Source organism: Microtus pennsylvanicus, chromosome 14, assembly GCF_037038515.1.
Source record: "Microtus pennsylvanicus isolate mMicPen1 chromosome 14, mMicPen1.hap1, whole genome shotgun sequence".
Taxonomy (NCBI): Eukaryota; Metazoa; Chordata; class Mammalia; order Rodentia; family Cricetidae; genus Microtus; species Microtus pennsylvanicus.
Genome location: NC_134592.1, coordinates 55,708,009 through 55,731,702, shown reverse-complemented (window position 1 = coordinate 55,731,702; position 23,694 = coordinate 55,708,009). Strand labels below are relative to the sequence as shown.

Here is a 23,694-nt window from a genome sequence, read left to right as displayed (position 1 = left end):
ATAAGGAAACTTTAAAGGCCAAACTCCAAATATAAGCTGTGGGGGCTAGAGGAATGAGTCATTGGTTAAGAGTACTTGCTGCTCTCTCAGAGGACCCAGGTTTGGTTCCTAGCACCCAAATCAGGAGGCTCACAACTGCCTGAAAGTTTGGCCCAAAGTGACACAATCTGCCTCTTGCTTCCATGGGCACTGTACTTATGTGCATATATCCTATAAGAGACATTTATACACTAAATGTATTAAAAACTAAACCTAAAAAAATATAGGCAGAGGTATAGTTCAGTTGTAGAAAATTTGCCTAACAACAGCGAGACCCTAAGACTGATCTCCAGGGCTTTATAAAAAATATAAACAAATAAAAGCAAAATAAAAAATTCAAAGCTGATAATAGGTCTACTTGTTCAGATGTTACAGCATTTTAAGTAAGTTTTGTGGATTAATATGCTCTAGTCTAGAAGCATGTGAAAAGCATTTTTCATTCCCTATTCACATTAGGAAACCAGCTGAGCATATTCGTGAGTATGAATATGAAAGAGCAAGATAAGAAAAATAGACAACGCAGTAGTTTTAGAGGCCTGGAAAAGCAAGATGTCTGACTTACATTAGGACCTGAAGGAGGACAGAGGAAGAAAATATGGGGAGGGAGGGTGGTTTGAATGAGATGACCCCATAGATCTTGGGCATCTGCATACTTTGTCTATATCCAGTTGGAGGCTATTTGGAGGATTACGACTTGTGGCCTTGCTAGAGGAAATATGCTACTGTAGATGAGATTCCAAATGCCATTTCAAGTGAGCTCCCGGCTGCAGCTGCTGCACCCTGCCTGCCTGCCACCATGTTCCCTGCCATAATTGTGATGGTCCCCAATCCTGAAATCAAAAGTTCAGATAACCCCCTTCCTTCTGGTCATGGCATTTTATTACAGCAACAGCAACAGACCTAAGACAGAAGATGAAGACAAAAGCCACAGAAAGAGGTAGGGTACAAAGCCAACTACTAAAATGTTGGGCCATGATATATACAGACAAGTGCTTTGTCATTTTCCAGGGAAACATGGGAGATGTACAAAACTAAGTAAATAAGTTCCAAGATGTATATGGGTTTATGGCTAGGTGGAGTTCCCTAGAGGGTGGGCTGGGTAGGTAGCTCTTAGAAGGCAGACGGTCACCCAGCTGTGAGTGCCAATGGAGTAATAAACTTGATACTGAGGGACCTGTCCCAAAACAAAGCTGCTGCTGCAGTTCTAAGGTGGGATGATGGAGAGGCCTGTATTGGAGCGGTGTTAGGAAGACTGGGAGGAGACTGTTGCTGGTAAGGATGCATTAGATTTCATGCCAGAAGAGGATGCTGTGTCATGAGGGGTGGGGAGGAGTTGGTGCTCTTGCCTCTACTAAGATTTAGACAGGAATCCCATTATCCTGTAAGAACAGCCCAGGCTTACATGTAAAGATGAATTAAAAACTCTTATGTACAAGGCTCAAAATAATAAATACAATATAAACTATACAATTTTGATAGCATTATAAGGGTACAACTTTTAAACATTTCTCTTTTGAACTTGCTTATAAATAAACCCCAAGAATGGTTCAGCTCATTCTGTAGAACATAAACCTCAAGCCTGGGCATTAGTCTCCCCTACACATCCTCTGCCCAAAGAAGGAGACAGAGAATTTAGTTGAAAAGAGCTTGTGGAACAGGACAAGGAGGTGCACGGATGTAATCTTGCACTTGGGCAGGCTGAGTATCAGGGGGAAGTCAAGGCTGGCCTGAATACATAGTAAGACCCAGCTCAAAAATCACGAAAATTAAAAAAAAAAAAGACTTATTCACTTAAATACTCATCAAATGCTTTAAGTAGAATACAAAACCAGCAAGCCATAAAACTGCTATAATCTACTATAATTATTAACACTGAAAATACTTAAAGGATAAATTTCAAATTTAAATATGAGCAAAATCATTTTTTCTCATAAGTTGCTTTGCTAAATTCAGGATATATGTATATATATGAAAAGGCCAAAATCTTTTAACTTGTTAATTGGGTATTAGATTTATTATTGTTTTTGAGCAATAAACTAAAGAAATATCTCTCTCATACTTACCTGCTAATATAGAAAGAAGACAAAAATTCTCTAATTTAAAAATTAAAATAAAAATTTAAAATAACCAGTCTGGTGAGAAAATGCAAAATGGAGATACCAATGCTTCTAAGGCTCTGTAAAACCAGCATTCATTAAATAAACCCAGCTAGTCAGGGTTATCTGTTCAGATCGTCACATTAAACAAGCCCTACATCATTTGCGGCAAACCCATAATTACAGATTATTATAGCATACAAAAGCAGCAAGCCATAAAAAGCTGCTGCAATTCACTGTGCTGTAAAAGACATGCAGAGGAAGTTAATTTTGGCAAATGCTTTAAATATTAGCTTTGTATAATATGTATAGGTGAAACTATAATTAGGGAGGAATGGATCTTTGGAGCTTTCTTTCACTCTGGCCCAGCAAATGATGACTTTTTTTTTTCTAATAAAATACTGCCGTTTGACAAAAAGCCAAATTCACTACCTTCCCTTGTTCTGTGGTAAATTTAATAATTATAACCACTCTTGCCAATAGTTTTCAAATCACTTTTCAATCCAATACTGAGCTGATTATGGGCACTCTATGTTTAGAATTCATTGGCCAAAAAAGTACTTGAAGACAATGCAGCATGTCTTAGACAAGGACACAATGATCAGTCAACTCTGCCTTTAAAAAAAGCCTCAAAAAAATCCCTACAAAGCACCTCACCCCAAACCAAGCAAACCCGCTGCATGTAGTCCAGAGTCCAGAGACTTGAGTAAAGCAGTATCACTTGTTGATACATCAGGCAGGTCCTCGATTCTGAACTGACAAAAGCACAAAAGGGAGCAGCATGACAGACAACAAAAGGATGGAGTGTTTGCTATCAGCATTAAGCTCACCTTTAAATATCTTTTCCTCTACTTATTGTACTCTATAGTAAATTTTATATAAAATACATTAAAACTTTTTTGGGGGTGGAGTGAGATGGCTGAGCAGACAAAAACAATTGCTACCAGGCCTGATGACTTGAGTTCCATCCCGAGACCCCACACAAGAGAAAGCACAGAACTGACTCCAACAAGTTGTCCTCTGACATCCAACACATGTGTGCATATGGACTCTACATATTTTTAAAAGTAATAAAAACCCTTTCTATAAGCAAATTTTGTTTATTATTGTCTAAAATATACTGTCTTAGAATGTTACCGTTAAATATAAAGAACAATCATCTTTTTCTATAATATTGAGTAAAATAAACACTGTACTCTGTGATACCTAAAGAGAAAGATTTTCATTACTATCAATTATTGTCTAAGTTTTTTTTTCCTATTACACTACCCAGAATGTTTTTCAGAGCTAAGTAATAACAAATTTTTATGTTCCTATTATTTTATGTACTTGTGCTCTAGATAATTACTAGCAACTTATTCAATTAGGTTCAACTCAAAGCCGGTTTGATCAATTTCCTTGACTTCCAAAAAAATTTTATTTATTAATTTAAAACCATTTTTTTTAAATTTTACATACCAATTCCGGCTCCCCCACCTCCCCACCCCATCCCCCATCAAAGCATAAGGCCTCCCATGTGGAGTCAACAAAGTCTGTCCACAACACTTGAGGCAGGACCAAGGCCCTCCCCGCTGTATCTAGGCTGAGCAAGGTATCCCTCCACAGGAAATGGGCTTCAAATAGCCAGTTCATATACACTAGGGAATGTTATTTAATCTTGTCTTCTAAACTTCCAAAGAATCTGGTTAAGTTTCTACAGCTTGTATGATCAACTGCTATTTCAATGGGGTTTTGCTTGTTTGTTTGTTTTGTTTTCATTTAATTTTTATTTTATTTTAACAGAGGAGAAAACAAAACAAAACAAAAACCCAGAGTAGTTTCTTGACGTGAAGTACATGTAGGTAAGCATTAGTGGACTTCATGTATATGCACCAGACTAGAAGCAGTTGTTAAACAGACAATCTAGAAGAGGAAACAAGTACTTCACTATATCTTTTTCCCTGTTGTTCAGAGTCAAACCAGCTTTTAAAGCATTTGTTGCAGGAAATATAAAGCACTCTGCCAATAAGAAGACGTATTTGTTAGTGTACTAGAATACCTAGTGATGCAGCAAATTATCCTCTTCAGATACTTTTTAAATGTGGCAAAACCCAACTTTAATATAGTAAGTGGAGTCCTGGAAGTTGAGACATAATTAAATAGATAAAAATGTTACTGCAGGGTTAGTGTAGAGATTACAATGATCTTGAAGGTTTTACTGCGTGATCTGAACTTACTCTGGTTCCAGCTATACCCTGATGCACCTCACTCAGCCGTTAGCCATTCCAGTTAACAATCATGGTAGTCGCTTATGATTCCAAGCACCATGATCTCTTTAAGAACAGAAATACTTCCCCATGCAGGCTTGATTCTAATTCTAGTTTATTTAAAACATTAGTAAAACTGCTGGGTTTTCAAAGGTTGTTACAATGTAAAAGAAAATGTCACCATACTTTTTTCTTATTTCTCTTTATTCATCAAAAATAAAGCTCCAATTTCCTTGACTTTTAATTTTATAACTTCAATTCTATGTATGTCATCAATCTATTATTAGGGTCAAGTCTTAACTCTTTTTAATCATTTGCAACTTTTTTTTTCTTTTTATGTTGGAAAAACCAAACTCTTCCTTCATAGACTACTCTTTAACCATAATTCCTAGTCCAATTGTGTGATTTTTAAAGATTTATTTATTCATGTATTTTATGCATGAGTGCTCTGTCTTCATACACACCAGAAGAAAAAATATGATGCCATGACAGATGGTGTGAGCCATCATGTGACTGCTGGGAACTGAACTCAGGACCTCTGGAAGTGCATCCATCTAATTGTATTTGAGGTGCCCTTGAAAAAAGCCCTGGAAAGGTGACTGGCTAGATCTCTAGGCTCCACTCTAGTGAAGCTTTATTTTAAAAAGTTTTACAAATTGGGCTTCTTTATAAAACTTTCTTGAAGAAATTCTACTCCCTAAAACATCACTGTATGAGCTGCTGGCATAGTAGACCAACTCTCAGTGACTTGCAACCATGGGTGCAGATGACTCACAGGTAATGATTACTGCAGCCTTGGAAAGCCCAGCAATCTTAGAAGATAAACCATCAACATCTCTCAAGGGAACTGGGGTATCCATAGTCTAATGGGGGCTAAACTGAGAACCACTATTTATTTTCTTATACCATCCACATCTACTTTCTCCCTAGCTGTTGGTTACTCCTGGAAGCAGTTCTTCACCAAACTTGGGTTCCAGATGTAAACAGCAAACCAATATTCTGATATTCATAGTTCCTTTGCCTGATTAGACTCACCTCACTAACTGATGACTAGTTCAACCAAAAGTTGTTGATAGTTTCTTTTTCATTGGGTTCTTCATAACTCTTACCAATTCCTTTAATTCACTCTCATTTTTCTTTCCTTTCTAGTATCAAATAAGGGCAAATCCTAGCACTAATGAGTCCCAGTATACTTGCTCATGGACTTTATTATTTAAATAGTACTCTACTCACTTATTTTGAGTAAATTCAATATCCCTCAGTATCAATGGACTCAATTCACCAATAAAAAGACACAGGCTAACAGAATAGATATGAAAACTGTATTAATCATTCTGCTATACACAAGAAACGCATCTCAACATCAAAGACAGACATTATCTCAGAGTAAAGGGTTGGTAAAGTATTTTCCAATCAAATGGACCTAAGAAGCAAGTTAGTGTAGCTGTCCTAATATCTAACAAAATAGACCTCAAGCCTAATTTAATCAAAAGAGATGGAAAAGGGCATTTTATACTCAAAGAAAATTCACCAAGCTGATGTCTCAATTCTGAACATTTATGCCCCAAATTTAAGGGCACCCACATTTGTAAAAGAAACATTACTAAAGCTTAAATCACATATAGAACCTCACACAGTAATAGTGGAGGATGTCAATACTTAACTCTCAGTAATAAACAGGTCATCTAGACAGAAACTAAACAGAGAAATAACAGAACTAATAGATATTATAACATAAAAGAATGTACTTTCTCAGCACCTCATGGAACCTTCTCCAAAATTAACCACATATGTGGCCACAAGGCAAGTCCCAAAATATAGAAAACCATTGAAAAAAATCCCTTGTACCTCATCGGACCAGGACAGATTAAAGTTGGATTTCAACAGAAACAACAGGAAGCCTACAAACTCATGGTAACTGAACTCTCTACTTAGTTATCACTTATTTTAAGGAAATTCAACTCACTTCCTCCTTAAGAACCTGCTTCACATGATGGAAGGAGAGTTGACTCCCGTAAGTTGTCCCCTGTGCATATATACATATACAAATCAAATATAAAAATTTTAACAATCTCTGAGTGCTGAACTCACTATATACTAAGGATTGAGCAAAGGATTTGCATATATAATCTCAATACTCAAAACAATTCATGCTGGAACTAATATTATTACCTGCATTTATAAATGAGGAACTAAAATGTCTCAGGGACTGAGAGTCACTACAAATCCTGTCAGACTTCAAAATTTTCTTATTCTTCAAAAATACTATGAAATCTACAATAAAATATTCCTTAGTGTAAGTCAGCCAGAATATAAAGGGAATATTATCATATGAAATATTAGTTAGTAATTGTACATATGAAGTTATTTCTTAAACTGAAAAACTGAAAGGTAACTACATGGTTAGGCAAACAGCTATAACCAGAAACCTATTAATGAAAATAGGCCTCAAAGCATATCTTGTCAGAACCCAAGCAATAACACTGTCTTGAGGAAAACTAACTCACAGTACCTTCTGTTACAGGTTGGAGTTTAGAAGACCGTTCTGAATCAGGAGAGTGTAGAGGTTCAGGCTCTTTTAGACTTTCCAAATGCATAAAAGGATCATAATCTACAGACGCCAAATCAGAAAGGCTTATTGGAAAATACTTTGGATTGCTAAAACATTGTGCTCCATATACACACCCATGTAATACCTAAGGGAAGAGAAAATATGAAAACAAAACAAAGTAACCAGCAACATAAAAGCTTGGCAAAAACTTGAATATTTTAAATCTTATCTCTTCAATGAAAATAATATTTAGCAACTCTTAAAAAGATGCATGAAACTCAATCAGTGATTCTCATATTCAACACAATCTAACCCCTCTCAAACTTCTGTGATGGAACAAGGCTGTCTTGTAAGAAGTACTCATAAATTACCTTAAGGTTCTATAAGCAAAGTCTATATATTTTAGAAAATATTTAGTTTTAAATAATAAAATGTTATAGTTAGAAATATTATTCAATACTGAATAGTGTTTCTGAAGTTTTAAAAACATTTGGTTATCAAAAATAATAAAACAAGCAAAAATTTACCTTATAAATGCAGTTGAGGACAGATTTCTCTGTCTTATCATTTTCTGCTCCTGTAGCATGGAGTGGCTGGAGTAGTGTCTTTAAAGGTAAGGCCATGATCCAGTCCAGAAGGCAAAGAAGTAATGATACAACCAACTGTACCAACAATAAAACGAGTATCAATGTAAACTTGTTAGAGAAGGGTTTCTCCACCACCACCCCCACCCTGTGAGAAAGGATCTCATGTAGCTAAAGATATAGGAGATGATGGTTTAATATTGATAATCAACTTGACAGGATCTAGAATCACCTAGGAGACAAACTGTTATATGTCTATGAGTTTCTAAAGTGAATTGAGAGATTCTGTCTCAAAATAATAATAAGGTGGAGAACAATTAAGGGAAGACATCAAACATCGACCTCTGGCTTCAATATACATATGCACACATGTGTGCACAAGCATACACATACATACACACATACACACAGGAAAGTTGGGGAGATAAGATGGATGGGTACAACCTTAAATGTGGGTAGCACTTTGATATGCACCATGGTGCAAGACAGAATAAAAAAATGAAAGACAGCAGGGTGTTAGTATTCTCCGCTTTCTGCTCCCTGACTACACACAGTCCGACTAGTTGTCTCACAGTCTTTCTTTAAGTTTGATTTGTCAAGTATTTTATTGAGGACAGAAGAAAAACACCTGACACATTAGCCATGGATGACCCTGAACTCCTATCTTCCTGTTTTCACTTCCCAAGTGCTGAGACTACAAACCTGTGCCAACATACCAGGTTTGTGCAGTGCTGGGGATTGAAGTCAGGGCTTTGTCAATGCTAAGCAAGCATGTTACCAAGTGAGCCTTATCTCCAGATTGCCAATAAGACATTATTAGTAAGCAATAAATCACTTTATTTTCTTGGGTTTCTAGAATTTATTACGGGAACCATAATTCATCCTAAATTCAATTATGAACACTGATACTGATAAACAATTAGTTAATTTTAACAGTAATATACATTGAGGCTGAGAGTACAGCCAGGGGACAGAACATCCTGAGCTTGACAAAAAAAGAATAAGGAAAACATAACTGCATTCAAGTAACTAAACAAAGTTCATATATTAAAATCAATATTTTTTCATTTTTTCTATTTATTTATTTTTCTATGTGTATGTGGAAGCATATGTGCCAATAAGCTTGTGGAAGTCAGAGGACAACTTGTGGGAGTTAGTTTTCTCCTTCTATCATGCAGATTCCAGAAACTAAGCTTAGGTCATAACCTTGGTAAGAAGCACACTTACACACTGAACCATCTCATATCCCCAACTTTCCTGTGTGTATATGTATATGGAGGCCAGAGGTCCATGTTTGTTGTCTTTCTCAATTGTTCTCCATCCTATTATTTGAGACAGAATCAATCTCTCCCTGCACTGAGTGCTCACAGATGCAGCTAGACTAGCTGGATAACAAGCACAGGTAGCCCCTGCTTCTGCTTCCCTAGCACTGGGACTGCTGGCGTGTACCCTCATGCCTGGCTCTTTATGTGGTGATGGGGATCTGAAGTGGGGTCTTTATGCTTGCACATCAACACTCTACAGTCTAAGCCATCTCCCTAGCTCCCTCCATTTTCCTTTCCTTTTGTAATACTTCATTGAGTATCCTGCCAGAAAGCATTTCCTCCTTTTATTAAATAAAACCTTTCAGTTTAAAAATAATAGATACCATAAACACAATACTTTTAGTCTAATACCGGGATTAGTTTTTGTGTTAGATTAAAAATCATAATTAATGCTAAATAAATAATAGTGTTATAAAAGTGGCAATCAGTCAGCAACTAGGATCTGTTCATCATTAAAGATAAACTCTCTAAGTCAAGGTTTAATCCCGTTTTAACCTCACAAAACCAAAACATTCCATACGATCGTAAGATAGAAATTATCTATGGTGATTTGAGTAAGACTAGCTCCCGAGAGCTCATATGAAGACTCTGTCCCCAGACAGTGGAACTGTATGGGAAAGATTAAGGGTGCAACCTTGTTGGAGGAGCTGCGTCACCACATGCCATTTATCAGAAAAATACATGTTCTACTAAACCAACAACTGTTGAAAAACCAGCCCATAAAAAAAAAAAAAACCTTTAAGATGTAATAGTATATTTACAGAGAGAACACAGGTTTGGGCTTTTCATTTGTTATAGAGGACATTACTGAGCTAGCTAGTGAAATCTAAGTAAGATTTATAGATTACATTACAATTAACAAATCAATGTTATCACCTAAATGTTGGTAGCTGTACTGCGTTTCTAAAGGAGAACTGCTTGCATTTAGGAAGAACATAATGAAGTTTGTATCATACACTGTAGTATATAGAATGCATACACAACACCGCAGAGGGATAAAGTCAGTGTGGACTAAGGGGACAAAATATTTAACAATGATTCCTCCTACTATTCTGGAAACTTCCCTATAACATGAACTTATGGCCTCTGTGGGCTTACTTAACATGGAGGAGGCTCTGAGTTCCATCGTCAGCATCATAACAAATCAACCCAAATTAACCCCTGAAATTAATGTTCTAAAGTAGAACTGAAATCAGAGTTCTGAATTGATGTCAATAGAGAGAGTAAAGGTTTTAGACTCGATCTGCCAATGATAGGCTCCTTTCTTCAGTTTTATATGTAGTAACAATTATATGACTTAACCTAAATTTTATTTCTGTCAACTGGGGATAAAAAAAAAATGTTTTGTTGTTATTTGTTTTGTTTTGAAGTAGCAATAATCCCTATGAAGTGCATAGTGACAGGATTTTTTTCTTTTTCTTTTTTTTTTGAATCACCATATAAATGATCTTTATTCCTTTTTCTTTTGTTTTTCTGGCAGTGCTGAGGATCAAACACAGGGCTTCATGCAAGCTAGGCAAGTGCGCTCTAAGTGAAGTGTATTTCTAGCGCGTTTTTAATCTCTGTCTACTAATGTTTAAAATTACAATGTTATATTCACCAATAACAATAAATCTGAAATTCCTTGCTTAGACAGAGCTTACTCATGCTCTTATAAGCCTGTAATTAAGAAAGGTGTATAAGCCGAATTTTAAGTGATTTGACTTAAGAAATGCCTCTCCACTGTGGAGGAAGGGGTACCCTCATCCATTGCTGGTGGGAATGCAATCTTGTGCAACCACTATGGAAGTCAGTGTTTCGGTTTCTCAGGAAATTCGGGATCAACCTACCCCTGGACCCAGCAATACCACTATTGGGAATTTACCCAAGAGATGTTCTGTCACATGTCAAAAGCATTTGTTCAACTATGTTCATAGCAGTATTATTTGTAATAGCCAGAACCTGGAAACAACCTAGATGCCCTTCAATGGAAGAATGGATGAAGAAAGTATGGAATATATACACACTAGAGTACTACGCTGCGGTAAAAAACAATGACTTCTCGAATTTTGCATGCAAATGGATGGAAATAGAAAACACTATCCTGAGTGAGGTATCCCAGACCCAAAAAGATGAACATGGGATGTACTCACTCATAATTGGTTTCTAGCCATAAATAGGGCTCACGGAGTCTACAATAGGCGAATCTAAAGAAGCTAAGTAAGAAGGTGAACCCAAGGAAAAACATATAGGTATCCTCTTGGATAAGTAGACAAAATTGCCGGGGAGAAAAGTGGGATCTTGGGGGTGGGGTGGGATGAGGGTTAGGGGAGATGGGGAGAGAAAAGGTAGAAGGGAAGGAGGGGGGACTTGGGGAAATTTCTCTGAATCTCTAACAATATCACAATCTGGCAAGCTATATTAAAATCATTATAAGTAAACAAAATGTTTGTTAAGTTTCTTACTACTCTGAGATTTCCAGATAGCCAAATGTTCATGAAATTAAAACTAAACTGAAATTTGTTTATTTCTTTTATTTAATGTGTATGAATATTTTGTATACATGTATGTCTGTTCACCACTTGTACGCCTGGTGCCATTACGTCAAAAGGAGTTGGATGCTTTGAGACTGAATTTACAGACTCCAATGAGCTTCCATGTGGTACTGGGAATCAAACCTGGGTCCTCTATAATAACAACAAGTGTTCTTTTTTGTTGTTGTTGCTACTTTCTTTTTTCCTTTTTTTAAAAAATTGATTTTATTGAGCTATACATTTTTCTCTGCTCCCCTTCCTATCTCTCCCCTCCCCTTCAACCCTCTCCCATGGTCCCCACGCTCCCAATTTACTCAGGAGATCTTGTCTTTTTCTACTTCCCATGTAGATTAGATCTATGTAAGTCTCTCTTAGGTTCCTCACTGTTGTCTAGGTTCTCTGGGATTGTGATTTGTAGGCTGGTTTTCTTTGCTTTATGATTTAAAAATGTATGAGTGAGTACATGTGATAATTCTTTCCGGGTTTGGGTTACCTCACTCAAAATAATAGTTTCTAGCTCCATGTATTTGCTTGCAAATTTCAAGCTGTTGTTACTTTTTTTCTGCTGTGAAGTACTCCATTGTGTAAATGTACCACATTTTCCTTATCCATTCCTCAGTTGAGGGGCATTTAGAACAACAAGAGTTCTTAACTGCTGAGCCATCTCTCCAGTACATAAAATGAATTTTTTAAAATATTTATGTAATAGAAAGCTATAGTTCCCCATAGTTGATTTAATACAGATGATTTATCATACAAATATTAGTACCTTTAAAATCTTAAACATTCAATACATATAATATAAATATATATTAAATTTCAAAAATAAAATTACCCTCTTGTCCATTTCATATGATGAAGCTTCTGTACTTGGCAAAAGGTGGGTGACAGTAGCTATTAGGATCTGCAGGCAAAAGATGAAAAAGTAAATGAGTTTAAAACACATGACATTCATTGAATTCCCTAAATCTTAAGTACTACATGCTTAAGTGATAGAAAATCTATTGCTGTAAATTTAACGTCAATATAACATCTAAACACAGTTTCTAACCCATATACTGTTATATTTGTACAATGTAAGTTTTTTAGTACATTTAACTGTTAATCATTTATAATCCTCATATACAGAATGAAAATTACAATACATAAGTTCTGTCAATGGTAAATCATTTCATACAAATTCAATTCACAAGGTCAATCAATGAGTATAAAAACAGATATTCAGGTCCATTAGAGGAAATTCAAAGACAGAGGTAAAGGATTTATAAAGATCTTTATAATCCTACCACCTCAAGAACTACATTCCTATGCCTTTCCAGATCTCCCTATCTATGCTGACTGAGCAGCCCACAACTGACATGCTTCAAAATCCAAAAATTTTACTGTACACTCCAAAAGATTTTGTGGTTGGGGGGATCACGCAGTTGTAGAGTACTTGCCTAGCATGCAAGACACACTGGCTCACAGCTAAAAAACACATAAAAATGGTGGAACAGGCCAGTAATCCCAGCACTGGACAAGCAGGAGGATCAGGAGTTCTAGCTCATCCTTACTAGCCAGTAAGTTTGAGTCCAGCCTGGGCTATATGAGACTCTGTCTCCAAATGTAGAAATTTTGAGTTTTAAAGAATTTCAAATTTTTGAATTAGGGATGTTTGACTGCTGGAGTCTATAAAAGTATTCCAAGACAGGAAAATATGAAAGTATTCCAAGGTAAGAAAACAAAACAAAAAATACTTGAAATCTGAAAATACTTCTGATAAACAAACATTTCACATAAGGAATATTCAAGATAGATATATGTGCAACATGTAAATATAGTCTTTGAGATAAGTGTTTTAAATGAACACATATTAAAAGCATCAAACGTTACCTAAACACATATGAAATAGAAATATGAAATTATAAAAAGGACGTCATTAAGGTAAATTTAATCTATTTGGAAAACACTTAAATTGCAATGACTTTTTTTGAGATGCAGTGCTGCTACATTGCCCAGGCTAGCGTTAAACTCCTGGGCTCAAGTGCCCTTCCGATCTGATCCTCCTGAGTAGACATCAGTATAAGTATGTGGCACTATTCCCATTTTTTTTTAAGAAAAGAGATGTTTATTTTATCTACATGTGTATTTTGCATGTATATTTGTATGTGTATCACATTCATGCATAGTAGCCCAGGAAGTCAGAAGGTGCCGAACACCCCTGGAACTCAGGAGCTGGAGCTGCAGATGGCTCTAAGTCACAATGTGGCTCTTGGTTCTTCTAGAAGAGCATTAAACAGTGTTAGCCACAGAGCCATCTCTCCAGCCCCACCCACCTTTAATAATTTTATTTTGACTTATATGTACATGTGTATGTCTGAAGGTTTGTATGCTGTTTGTGTGTGGGTGCCTGGGGAAGCCAGATAATTGTACTGATCCCATGGAGCCGACACTAAAGAAGTTGGGAGCACCTAATATGAGTGCTGGGACTGAGTTCAAGTTCTCTGGAAGAGCAGTCAGTGCTTATAATTGCTAAGCCATCTCACCAGCCCAATCCCTAGCCTTTTTTCCCCCTTAAATTTCTGTGTATGTTTGCCCATTTGTGGGTATGTGTATGTGAGTGCAGGCTGTGTGGAGGTCAGAGCCATCGGATCCTCCTTTAGCTGGAGATTCAGGCAGCCATAAGCCTTTGATGTATGTGCTGGGAACTAAACTCTGGTCCTATGCAAGAGCAGTAGATGCTCTAACTGCTGAGGCAGCTCTTTAGCCCCTATTCTTAGCTTTTATTTAACATTTCTTTTGTAGTAATGGTGATTGAATCTAAGCCTTGGCATGTTAGGCAAGTACTCTACCACCATGCTACCTCGTCTTTTAAATTCAACAGTTATATTAGTTAATTTTTAATTAATTAAAATAGGGTCTCATTAAGTAGTTCAGGGTGTCCTAGAATATGTAATTCTCCACGTCAGCATCCCGGGTAGCTGATATTACAGACACCAGTCACACAAACCAGCTGTGGTGGTTTGAATAGGTATGGCTCACATACACTCATGTGTTTAAATGTTTGGCCACAGTATGTGGCCTTGTTTGAGTAGGCAGGGCTTTGTTGGAGTAGGTGTGACCTTGCTGGAGGAAGTAAGTCCACTGTGGAGGTGGGCTGTTAGGTCTCATATATGAGATATTAGACATGGAGAAGCAGAAATTAGAGATCACCCAGCTGCCTTTCAGTCTTGCATTGGCCCAGTATTCCCTTACTATCCTTCCATTCCTTTTGGAATGGTAATATATACCCTGTGCCATTATATGCTGGAAATACGTAATCTGCTTTTTGATTTTGATTTTACAGGAGATTACAGTTAAGAGATTTCATGAAATCTCAGAAAAAACTTGAAACTTTTAAACAGGATTGGGACTGTTAGAGACTATGGGGCCTTTTAAAGTTGGACTTAATACATTCTGCATTATGCTCTGGTTATAAGCCTATGGGGTACAGGGGTTTGAATAGGTATGGCCCCCACAGACTCACGCATTTAAATACTTGACCATAGGGAGTGGCTTTGTCGGAGGAAGTGTGTCCCTGTGGGCGCAGGCATTGAGGTCTCCTATGCGCAAGCCACGTCCAGTGTGGCACACAGTCTCCTTTTGTTTGTGGAATGATGAAAACAGACTAAACCTCTGAAACTGTAAACCAGCCCCAATTGTGTATTTTCCTTTATAAGCATTGCTGTGGTCATGTGTCTTTTCACAGCAATAGAAAGCCTAACTAATAGAGCAATCTCATATACATGTTGCAAATGCAGTAAAGGTGCTGGTACTAAGTATGTGTAAGCCTGTGAGGGAGCACATGTATGTATGTGAAGGCCAAAGGTCAGCGCTGGGTTGTCCTCTTCAGTCGCTTTCCACCCTGAGTTTCGAGAGGGGGACTCTCAACCTGAAGTTCATTCATTTGGCAAGACTCGCTGGCCAGTAAACCCTAGAAATCCTCCTGAGTCTACTTCCCCAGTTGTGGGACCACAGGTGTGATCTTCAGCACCCAAATTCTATGTGAATGCTAGAGATGGAACATAGGTATTAAGCAAGGACTTATCAATTACACCATTTCCTCAACCCCTGGAAATAATTTTTATTGCATTCTTACTGTAATTGTACTTATACACTATTATATATTTTTAACCAACTGTTTCCATGTATTAAGTAGAAAACTTCTAAATATACCTACCATACAAATTCAAATAGCTCAATAGTAATGAAATAGACTGAAATTTCATGGGAAATTTTTTTGAATAGATCATTCATCAAAAGAACATATACAAACCAGGCAGGCAGTGGTGGCACACACCTTTAATCTCAGGACTTCGGAGGCAGAGGCAGGTGGATATGTGTGAGTTCAAGGCCAGCTTAGTCTACAAATTGAGTTTTAGAACAGATAGGACTGTTACAAAGAGAAACCCTATCTCGAAAAATCAAAAACAATATATGTATATGTGGAAATAAGCTAAACATTAAGACTCAAAAGAGAAGTGCAAATAAAAAAAAAGTGAGGTCTAGCGTTTAGCTTTTGACAAAGAGAATACTTAGAGATCTGAGGCTCAATATCCAGTACCAAAAGATAAGCAAAAACTCACAATGAGATAACCATTCACTATAGTATTAAAAAAGACAAAAGAAAAATGTTTGTGAGAAGTGTTGTGACATGCAAATCAGTACATCAAAAATGGCACAGCGGTTACTCAAAAATTTAAAAAAGAACTTCCATATATAATGTAATCATTTCACTACAGGATAAATTCCCAAATGCAATGAATTCAGAACCCACAGGTACCTTTGACACTGCATCCAGCCTCTCCACACAGTCAGATCTCAACATCCATCTGCAGGATCTAACCTGATCCCATCACAAAAATCATAATAATACAAATGATCAAACCAGCATCTTCTCTCCAAAACCTACCAGTTTGGTGGGAATGCTTGCCAGTGAGAATGACCTAGATAAAACCCAACACAGGATCTAAAGTTCATCAAAGAATTTGAGGAGTTTACAGAGGACACAAAGAAACAGCTCAATGAAAGAAAGGAGAAAGAGTAAGGAGAACAACATCCAAGTGATGGCCAAGAAAACACAAACATATAGTTGAGGGAAATGATGATGCAGGACTCGACAAGAGAATTCAGTAAGGAGATAGAAACACTGAAGAGAACTCACGCTGAAATGAAGAAGGAACTGAAACCCAATAACTCAACTAAAAAACTCAAAGGAAAGTCTTCTAAGTAGAATGAATCAAGCAGAAGACAGAATTACAGGACTTGAAAATAAAGCAGGATCTAGAACAAATATGCAAGAAATATGAAAAGTCAAAGAAACATACAGGAAATGAGGGAAACCATAGAAAAAAAACCCTTCAAATTATAGGCATAGATGAGGAAGAATCATTCTAGGACAGTGACAGATAAGAACTTAAACAAGATCAGAAGAAAACTTTCCCAAACTAAAACACGCCTTTACAGAAAAGCATATGAAAGAACACAGAACATTAAATAGACAAGATCAAAAAATGAAATCCCCAAAGCATATAATAGTTAAAACACTACATAGTACAAGAGAAAAGGCAAATATCACAAATAAAGAAAAAATCCCACAAGAATAACAGCTGATTTCTCAATAGAAACTTGGAAAGAAGAGCCTGGAGAAATGTATTCTAAGTCCGAAAAGACTATAACAGCTAGCCTTAGACTAATATGCCTGCCCAGCAAAATCACTTTTCATAATTGAAGAAGAGAGAAAAACTTTCCAAGATATAATCAGACTAAAAAATTTATATTCAACCAAAGAAATCTAAATAACATATAAGAAGCATGGCTTCAGACAGAAGAGAGAAAGGAGCATAGCAGAGAGACAGTGGAAAGAAATATGAAGCCATAATTATTAAAACACAAAGTTCCACTGAGAACACAAACAACACCAAAAATTAACAATGTAATGACCACAATTGACACACACATGTCAATAATAACTTTAAATATCAATGGCCCTGATTCTACACACAAAAGACACAGACTGATTGAATAGATCTTCAAACAAAAAGACACCTATCTGTTGTCTGCAAGAAACACAGTTTGGCTTTAAAGACAGGAACCACCATAAAGGAAAAGGAGGGACAAAAGCACTCAAATTCAATAAGACTGGGAAGAAATACCTAACAAAATAGGCTTCAAACTGAAAATAGTAAGAGATAAAGAGAAACACTTCATTCTACCCAAGGAACAGCTAACCAAGAAGACAATCCCTGGTATTCATATACCCAGAGTCTGGAATATTCTGGTGGAGGCTCCACCTCAATACCTCTCCCTGATCTCATTCTCCCTAAACCCTGTCCCATTCCAGAAAGCCCATCATTGAAAGCTCCTCCCTGGAGATGCTCAAGACTACGCTTACCAACTATTTAAGATCCAACCCATAGATCTGCCATGGGTGCCCTTATGATCTGTCCCCTGCCTTCCCAAGGGTTACCTGGGAATGTTCTGCTTTGCATTGCCCTGTTTATTAAATCTGGATTTATTAATTCAGTTTGATTTGGCTTATTGCATCAGCAGAGGAGGAGCTCAGCAACCAGGAATCCAGTATCTAAAAAGGACATTCAATTCTCAGCACCTATAAGGTGGCTCACAACCTCTGCAACTTCAAGTCCAAGGATCTGATACCCTCTTTTGGCCTCTGTAGCTACCAAGAACACAAGTGGTGCAAAACATAAATGTGTGTGTGTTGTGTGTGCATTTACACACAAACATATACACACACATATATTAGGCAAAATACCTATACATATAAAATAAAAATTACATATTGGGCTGTGAGCAGTGGTGCATCCCTTTAAGTTCATCACTTGAGGGTGGATCTCTATGAGCTTGAGACTAGCCTGATCTATATATTGAGTTCCAAACCAATCAGAGCTACATAGTGAGACCTGAATCAAAAAATAAAAATTAGTTATTTCTGAAGAGGCAAATGATATAACAACTGCTATCAAGTAGGAACTTAATAAATACTTGTTTTCAGCTTTCTTGAAGATGTAAGAATACCAAGAAAGGCATACAGAGGGAGGGGATTTTGAGAGAAGTAAAGCATTTCAGAGAAGATGAGAGTTAGAGGTACATTTGGGAGAGAGTAAGCAGACTTAGTTGCCCAAATATAGGCCCCATATTTCATGGGAAACTGTATATTGTTCTGGAAAGATGAGATGGGTCTTCAGTTGGAGGTCTGAATTCACAGCCAAAGAAAGGAACTTTATTTTATGGCCAAAGATAAATGTGGAAAAAACCTTTTTTCATTTTTGTTATAGGTAACATGACAAAAAGTCATGTGAATGTTCATGATGCCCTAAAGGGGAAGATGGTGTGGGAGGTCCTTCCGTCTATCTGTTGCTTTTATTGGTTAATATATAAAGAACTGCTTTGAGCCTTTGTTGGGGAAGAACAGAACTAGGTGGGGAAAGCTAGGCTGTATGCTGGGAGAAAGAAGGGCAGAGTCAGAGAGAAGTCATGTAGCTGCCAGAGACAGACACTGGGAACTTTACCTGGTAAGCCAAAGCCACATGGTGATATACAGATTTTTTTTTTTTGAGACAGGGTTTCTCTGTGGCTTTGGAGCCTGTCCTGGAACTAGCTCTTGTAGACCAGGCTGGTCTTGAACTCACAGAGTCCACCTGCCTCTGCCTCCCGAGTGTTGGGGTTAAAGGCATGCACCACCACTACCATACAAATTAATAGAAATGGGTTAAATTAATATAAGAGTTAGCCAATAAGAAGCTAGAGTTAATGGGCCAAGCAGTGATTTAATTAATATAGTTTCTGTGTGATTATTTTGGGGCTGAGCAGTAGGGAACCAACAAATAGCTTCCTCCTACAGGAAGAAGGAAGTGCCCTAAAGGTACTTGCCAGAAGCAAGACACTGCAGTAGCAAAAATGATAAAAAAGGAAGGAACAATGCCCTGATTCTGGTAAACTGAAAGGAGAGCATGTTTAACTCACCTAAGAAAATGAGGCAGAACATAGATTTATAAACACAATGGCATTAAGAAGTTTGTATAAAAAATATAACTTTCACAACTAATAACTATTTTCATGACTTAAAAAAATTTCATTCCAAACCAGGAAACAATACTTTTTTTTTGGTTTTGTTTTGCTTTATTTATTTTTTGTGACAGGGTTTCTTGTGTAATAGTCTTGGCTGTCCTGGAACTCCCTCTGTAGACCAAGCTGATCTTGAACTCGGAGATCCGTGTGCCTTGGCCTCCCAAGTGCTATGATTAAAGGTGTGTGGCTCCATCACCCGGTGGAAACCATACTTCTAACAAAAATTACAAAGGAGGGGGCTGGAGAAATGGCTCAGTGGTTAAGAGCATTTACTGCTCTTGCAGAAAACCTTGGTTCACAGGATGGTTTATAACCATTTGTGGTTCCAGTTCCAGAGTATCTGATGCTCTCTTCTGATCTCTGCAGGCATTACATGCATGTGGTGCATATACATACACGCACATAAAATAAAGATATCTTAAAAATTGGTTCTCATGGGAGGCCTGCCCTTTTCTTAACAGAAACAGAGGAGGTGTGGATTGGGCAGGGGAGGGCAGTGAAGGGAGAGGAGAAGGACTAGGAGGAGAAGAGGAAGGAAAACTGCAGTTAGGATGTAAATTAATCACATAAATAAATAATTTAAAAATATAAAGGAATTATCAGGAACTTTGATACAAAAATGGAGAAAAACCAAATATTTACCTATGAAAAAAACAGCACCTATTAAAATAATTTCATATTTAAGGTATCCATATCTAATAAATTTTAATATATGGTTATAATAAAAATAAAGAAAAAGTTGTTCACCTGAATAATTTTCAAGGGCGAGTCGGGCTGGTAGGTCTGCAGTCTAGGTGCATAGTGAACCAGCATGTGAAGCATGTGACACGCCACATGCGCAACTGTTTTATTCGTGAACTGAAACAACAAAAGCCATTGTTACAAAACCCTTCTTTATGCCTACTCGTCAATATTAGCTTCTGGTGTTTTAAACCTCATGTTTCCTTTTGGTATAAATATCAGCTGTTGTACCGTACATCTCTCAAAGCTGTACCTACAATTTCCATTTTATTCTTCACTTTGCTCAGCAAAGCACCTCAAACATAGCACATAATCAGAATTATCGTCAGTTCACTGGGGTTACTCAAAAGTGCTTACTATGCATAACACATATTTAGCCTTAAACAGATGCTGTGGTATTAAAAGCTTTAAGACAAGAATAATAAATATTCTTTCATAAGTAAAAACACTCATATAAGCAGGGAATGGTGGAGCATGACTGAAATTTCAGCATGCAGAACGCTGAAGCAGGAAAATTCTGAGTTCGTGACAGTCTGAGCATTCTACTGAAATTAGAAGGTAGCCTGGGCTAAATAGTGAGACTGTCTCAAACAATAATAGCAAAAACAAACCCCTAAATAATACTGAAATGCAGTAAATTTTATAATTTTATTCGATATTCTACTTGATTAGATTATCACTAATTTTTTAAACTCTTTTTGTGTTGGTTGCCTGCATCTATGGATGTACACCATGTATGAGCCTGGTAGGCAAAGAGGACAGAAAAGGGCACTGGGTCTCCTGGAACTAGTTATAAGGAGTTCTGAGTTGACACATGGATGCTGGGAATTGAACCCAGGGACCTCTGAAACAACAGTAAGTGCTCTTAACCACTCAGCTATCTCTCCAGCCCCTGGATTACTACTTTTAAACAAATTTCTATTCTGGTTATAAAGAGGATATTTATTTTGATTAATAAAGTAAAAAACTCAGTAATTTAGGGAATAATAAATATCAGAAAGTAAGTCACAAAAATACTAGTTAAAAATCAAGAGGGCTGGGAAGGTGGCTCAGCTTGTGCCTACAGCTGAAGTGTGAGGATTTGAGTTCAAGTCCTCAGCATTCTATGAAAAGCTGCCCATGACTTTGACCTCAGCACACAAGCATACACATAAACATACACCATACCTCTCTCCCTCTCCCTTCTCTTATGCATACACACACACTAAATCATCTCCCTCCTATGTGCTGTTTTAAATAACTGGTTTATTTTTAAGATGTCAATCACATATTTTCTAGGAAAGAAATCAAATATAGAAAAGTTCAGACATAAGAGCTCATCACAAAAATACCTTAAATTCAAGAGTGGAACTATTCTTAAAGTGAGTCAGAATCAGGAGTTAATGTAATAATACATGATGAAAATGTCTATTGAATGTTGTAGTCACAGGGGCCCAGGATTACTAAATGTGTGGGGAAAAAAATCCTGTGTCCTAATGATCTCGATATTTTTCATGAAATAGATTTCTTTACCTTTAATGAAACACAAATTACATTCAGAGCTTCTTTAATTTGAGGATGATGAGATTCATGAACTAATTCTTCACAAATCCAAATACCTAAACTGCAAAGTGCTACACATCTGAAAAAAAAAAAAGATACCCTACAATGACTTCAAATAAAACACAACATTCAGTACATTCACTGGTGAAATGAATCAAAGACGTTGCTGGTTAGCTGATAAGTGAGGAAGAGCCAGTTTTCTCCTGTAATTCATCACCAACAGAGCAGGAGCGCTGGGAACAACATGCAGCACCTTTCTGACAAGTCCCTCAGATTAAATATATATATATTTATTTTTCGAGACAGGGTTTCTCCGTAGCTTTTGGCTCCTGTCCTGGAACTAGCTCTTGTAGACCAGGCTGGCCTCGAACTCACAGAGATCCACCTGCCTCTGCCTCCCGAGTGCTGGGATTAAAGGCGTGCGCCACCACCGCCCGGCTACTAAAAATAATTTTTAAAAACTCCAGAAGAAATAGACCTTGTAGGGCTTTACTTGCTTCTCTAACCTTGTGGGGTTTTATCTTCCTAAAAGTGACTCAGCTAAAATTCAGCTGGAAGTTACTTAGTAATCAGAATCAGGAAGACTTCAATGTACTCAAGTTTACGCTTCTAATAAACTGTTTAACAGTTCTCTCCAAGTATAAAAATAGCCTACTATCTGTAATTCTGGCATACGTACATGGATTAATACTGATATTCTTACACTACATTTTAGAATAGTTCAATGAATTTTTTTTCTTCTAGAACAGAGGAGTCTGAAGTCTTCTCTTATGGTGCAGACTGTTGTTACCCAACTGTTTACACCAGAGATGACCAAGACGTCTTCAGAGTAAGGGCTACTGCCTTATTTTCCCTCCTTTGGCATCAACCTCTAATTCTTACATAGTGTTGATAGATCTAAGCAACTAAGTTCCAGGTTTCAGCAATAGCAGTGTATGAAGTCATAAAGCAACAATGCATTTTGAAATGCAGCAAAGTGTTCCATAAACTCAATTGACCAAAAGCACAGACGGAGAGTGCCAATATGAACTAGCTTTTGTTGGAACACCAAGGGTTGGTTGTAATCCTATAATCCAAGCACTTGAAAAGCTGAGGGAGGAGAATCAGGTCCTGTTCAAGGGCAATCGTGGCTATATAGTGAGCTCAAGGCCAGCCCATATTTACATGAGATCATGTCTCAAAAAACAAAAATCAATGAATTAAATTAAAACACTGAAATATTAAATAATAGGCTACAAACAAGATGTTTCTAAATTTGTGTGAGTACACCAAGAGAAAGTAGAGGGCATATAAGAGACTATGGTGTTTCTTCCCTAATTTATTAAAATAATTAAGATTATTTTGGGATTGGGAGATGGCTCAGTGGGTAAGAGTGCTTACTACAAAGCACGAAGACTTGAGTTCAGATACCCAGCGTTCCATACCTGTAAAACTCCAGACATGTCTGTGTAAACCAGCAACCCCGATGAGGACAGGGGAAGCAGTATAGTGCTGGACAACAGCCTAGCCAGAACTTGGCAAGTTCTAGGTTCAGGGAGAGATCCCATGTTTTAATGGAATAGGGTGGAAAGCAACAGAGGATACCTGATGTCTTCCCCTGGTCTGCACACATGCATGCGCAAGCACCTGCACAGATATGTGTACACATACATATGTACACATACACACAAAAAGGAAAGTAAAAATCTTCTGATAGTCTATTAAAAATCATGACCAAATAGGTGGCTATTAAAGTATACTATTTTCTTAGATATATCAATTTTTGTATCTAAATATTTTAATGAACATTGATCTCTACTCTGTACTTCAAAGCACTATATAAATAACCAATGAAACATAATGATGAAGTAAAAGGTAGTCAAATAAGATTAAAACAAATTATTTTATTTATGAAAGATGAAGGTTTTTAGAAGTCTGGAACAATTTGAAGTGTTGTAATTTTTACAAA

At 37.1% G+C, this 23,694-nt stretch overlaps 1 protein-coding gene across 6 annotated transcripts in view; it reads right to left on the bottom strand.

The window, feature by feature from the left end:
• Ralgapa1 (Ral GTPase activating protein catalytic subunit alpha 1) overlaps positions 1 to 23,694 on the bottom strand; it is a 214,732-nt gene that overhangs the window by 63,599 nt on the left and 127,439 nt on the right. For all 6 annotated transcript variants that reach the window (XM_075948111.1, XM_075948110.1, XM_075948115.1 and 3 more), the window contains 5 exons: positions 21,717 to 21,825; positions 20,211 to 20,321; positions 12,190 to 12,258; positions 7,460 to 7,594; positions 6,894 to 7,077 (listed from right to left, as the gene is read on the bottom strand). In XM_075948111.1, coding sequence (XP_075804226.1) covers positions 6,894 to 7,077; positions 7,460 to 7,594; positions 12,190 to 12,258; positions 20,211 to 20,321; positions 21,717 to 21,825 — 608 coding nt within the window. The remainder of the gene's footprint in view (positions 1 to 6,893; positions 7,078 to 7,459; positions 7,595 to 12,189; positions 12,259 to 20,210; positions 20,322 to 21,716; positions 21,826 to 23,694) is intronic.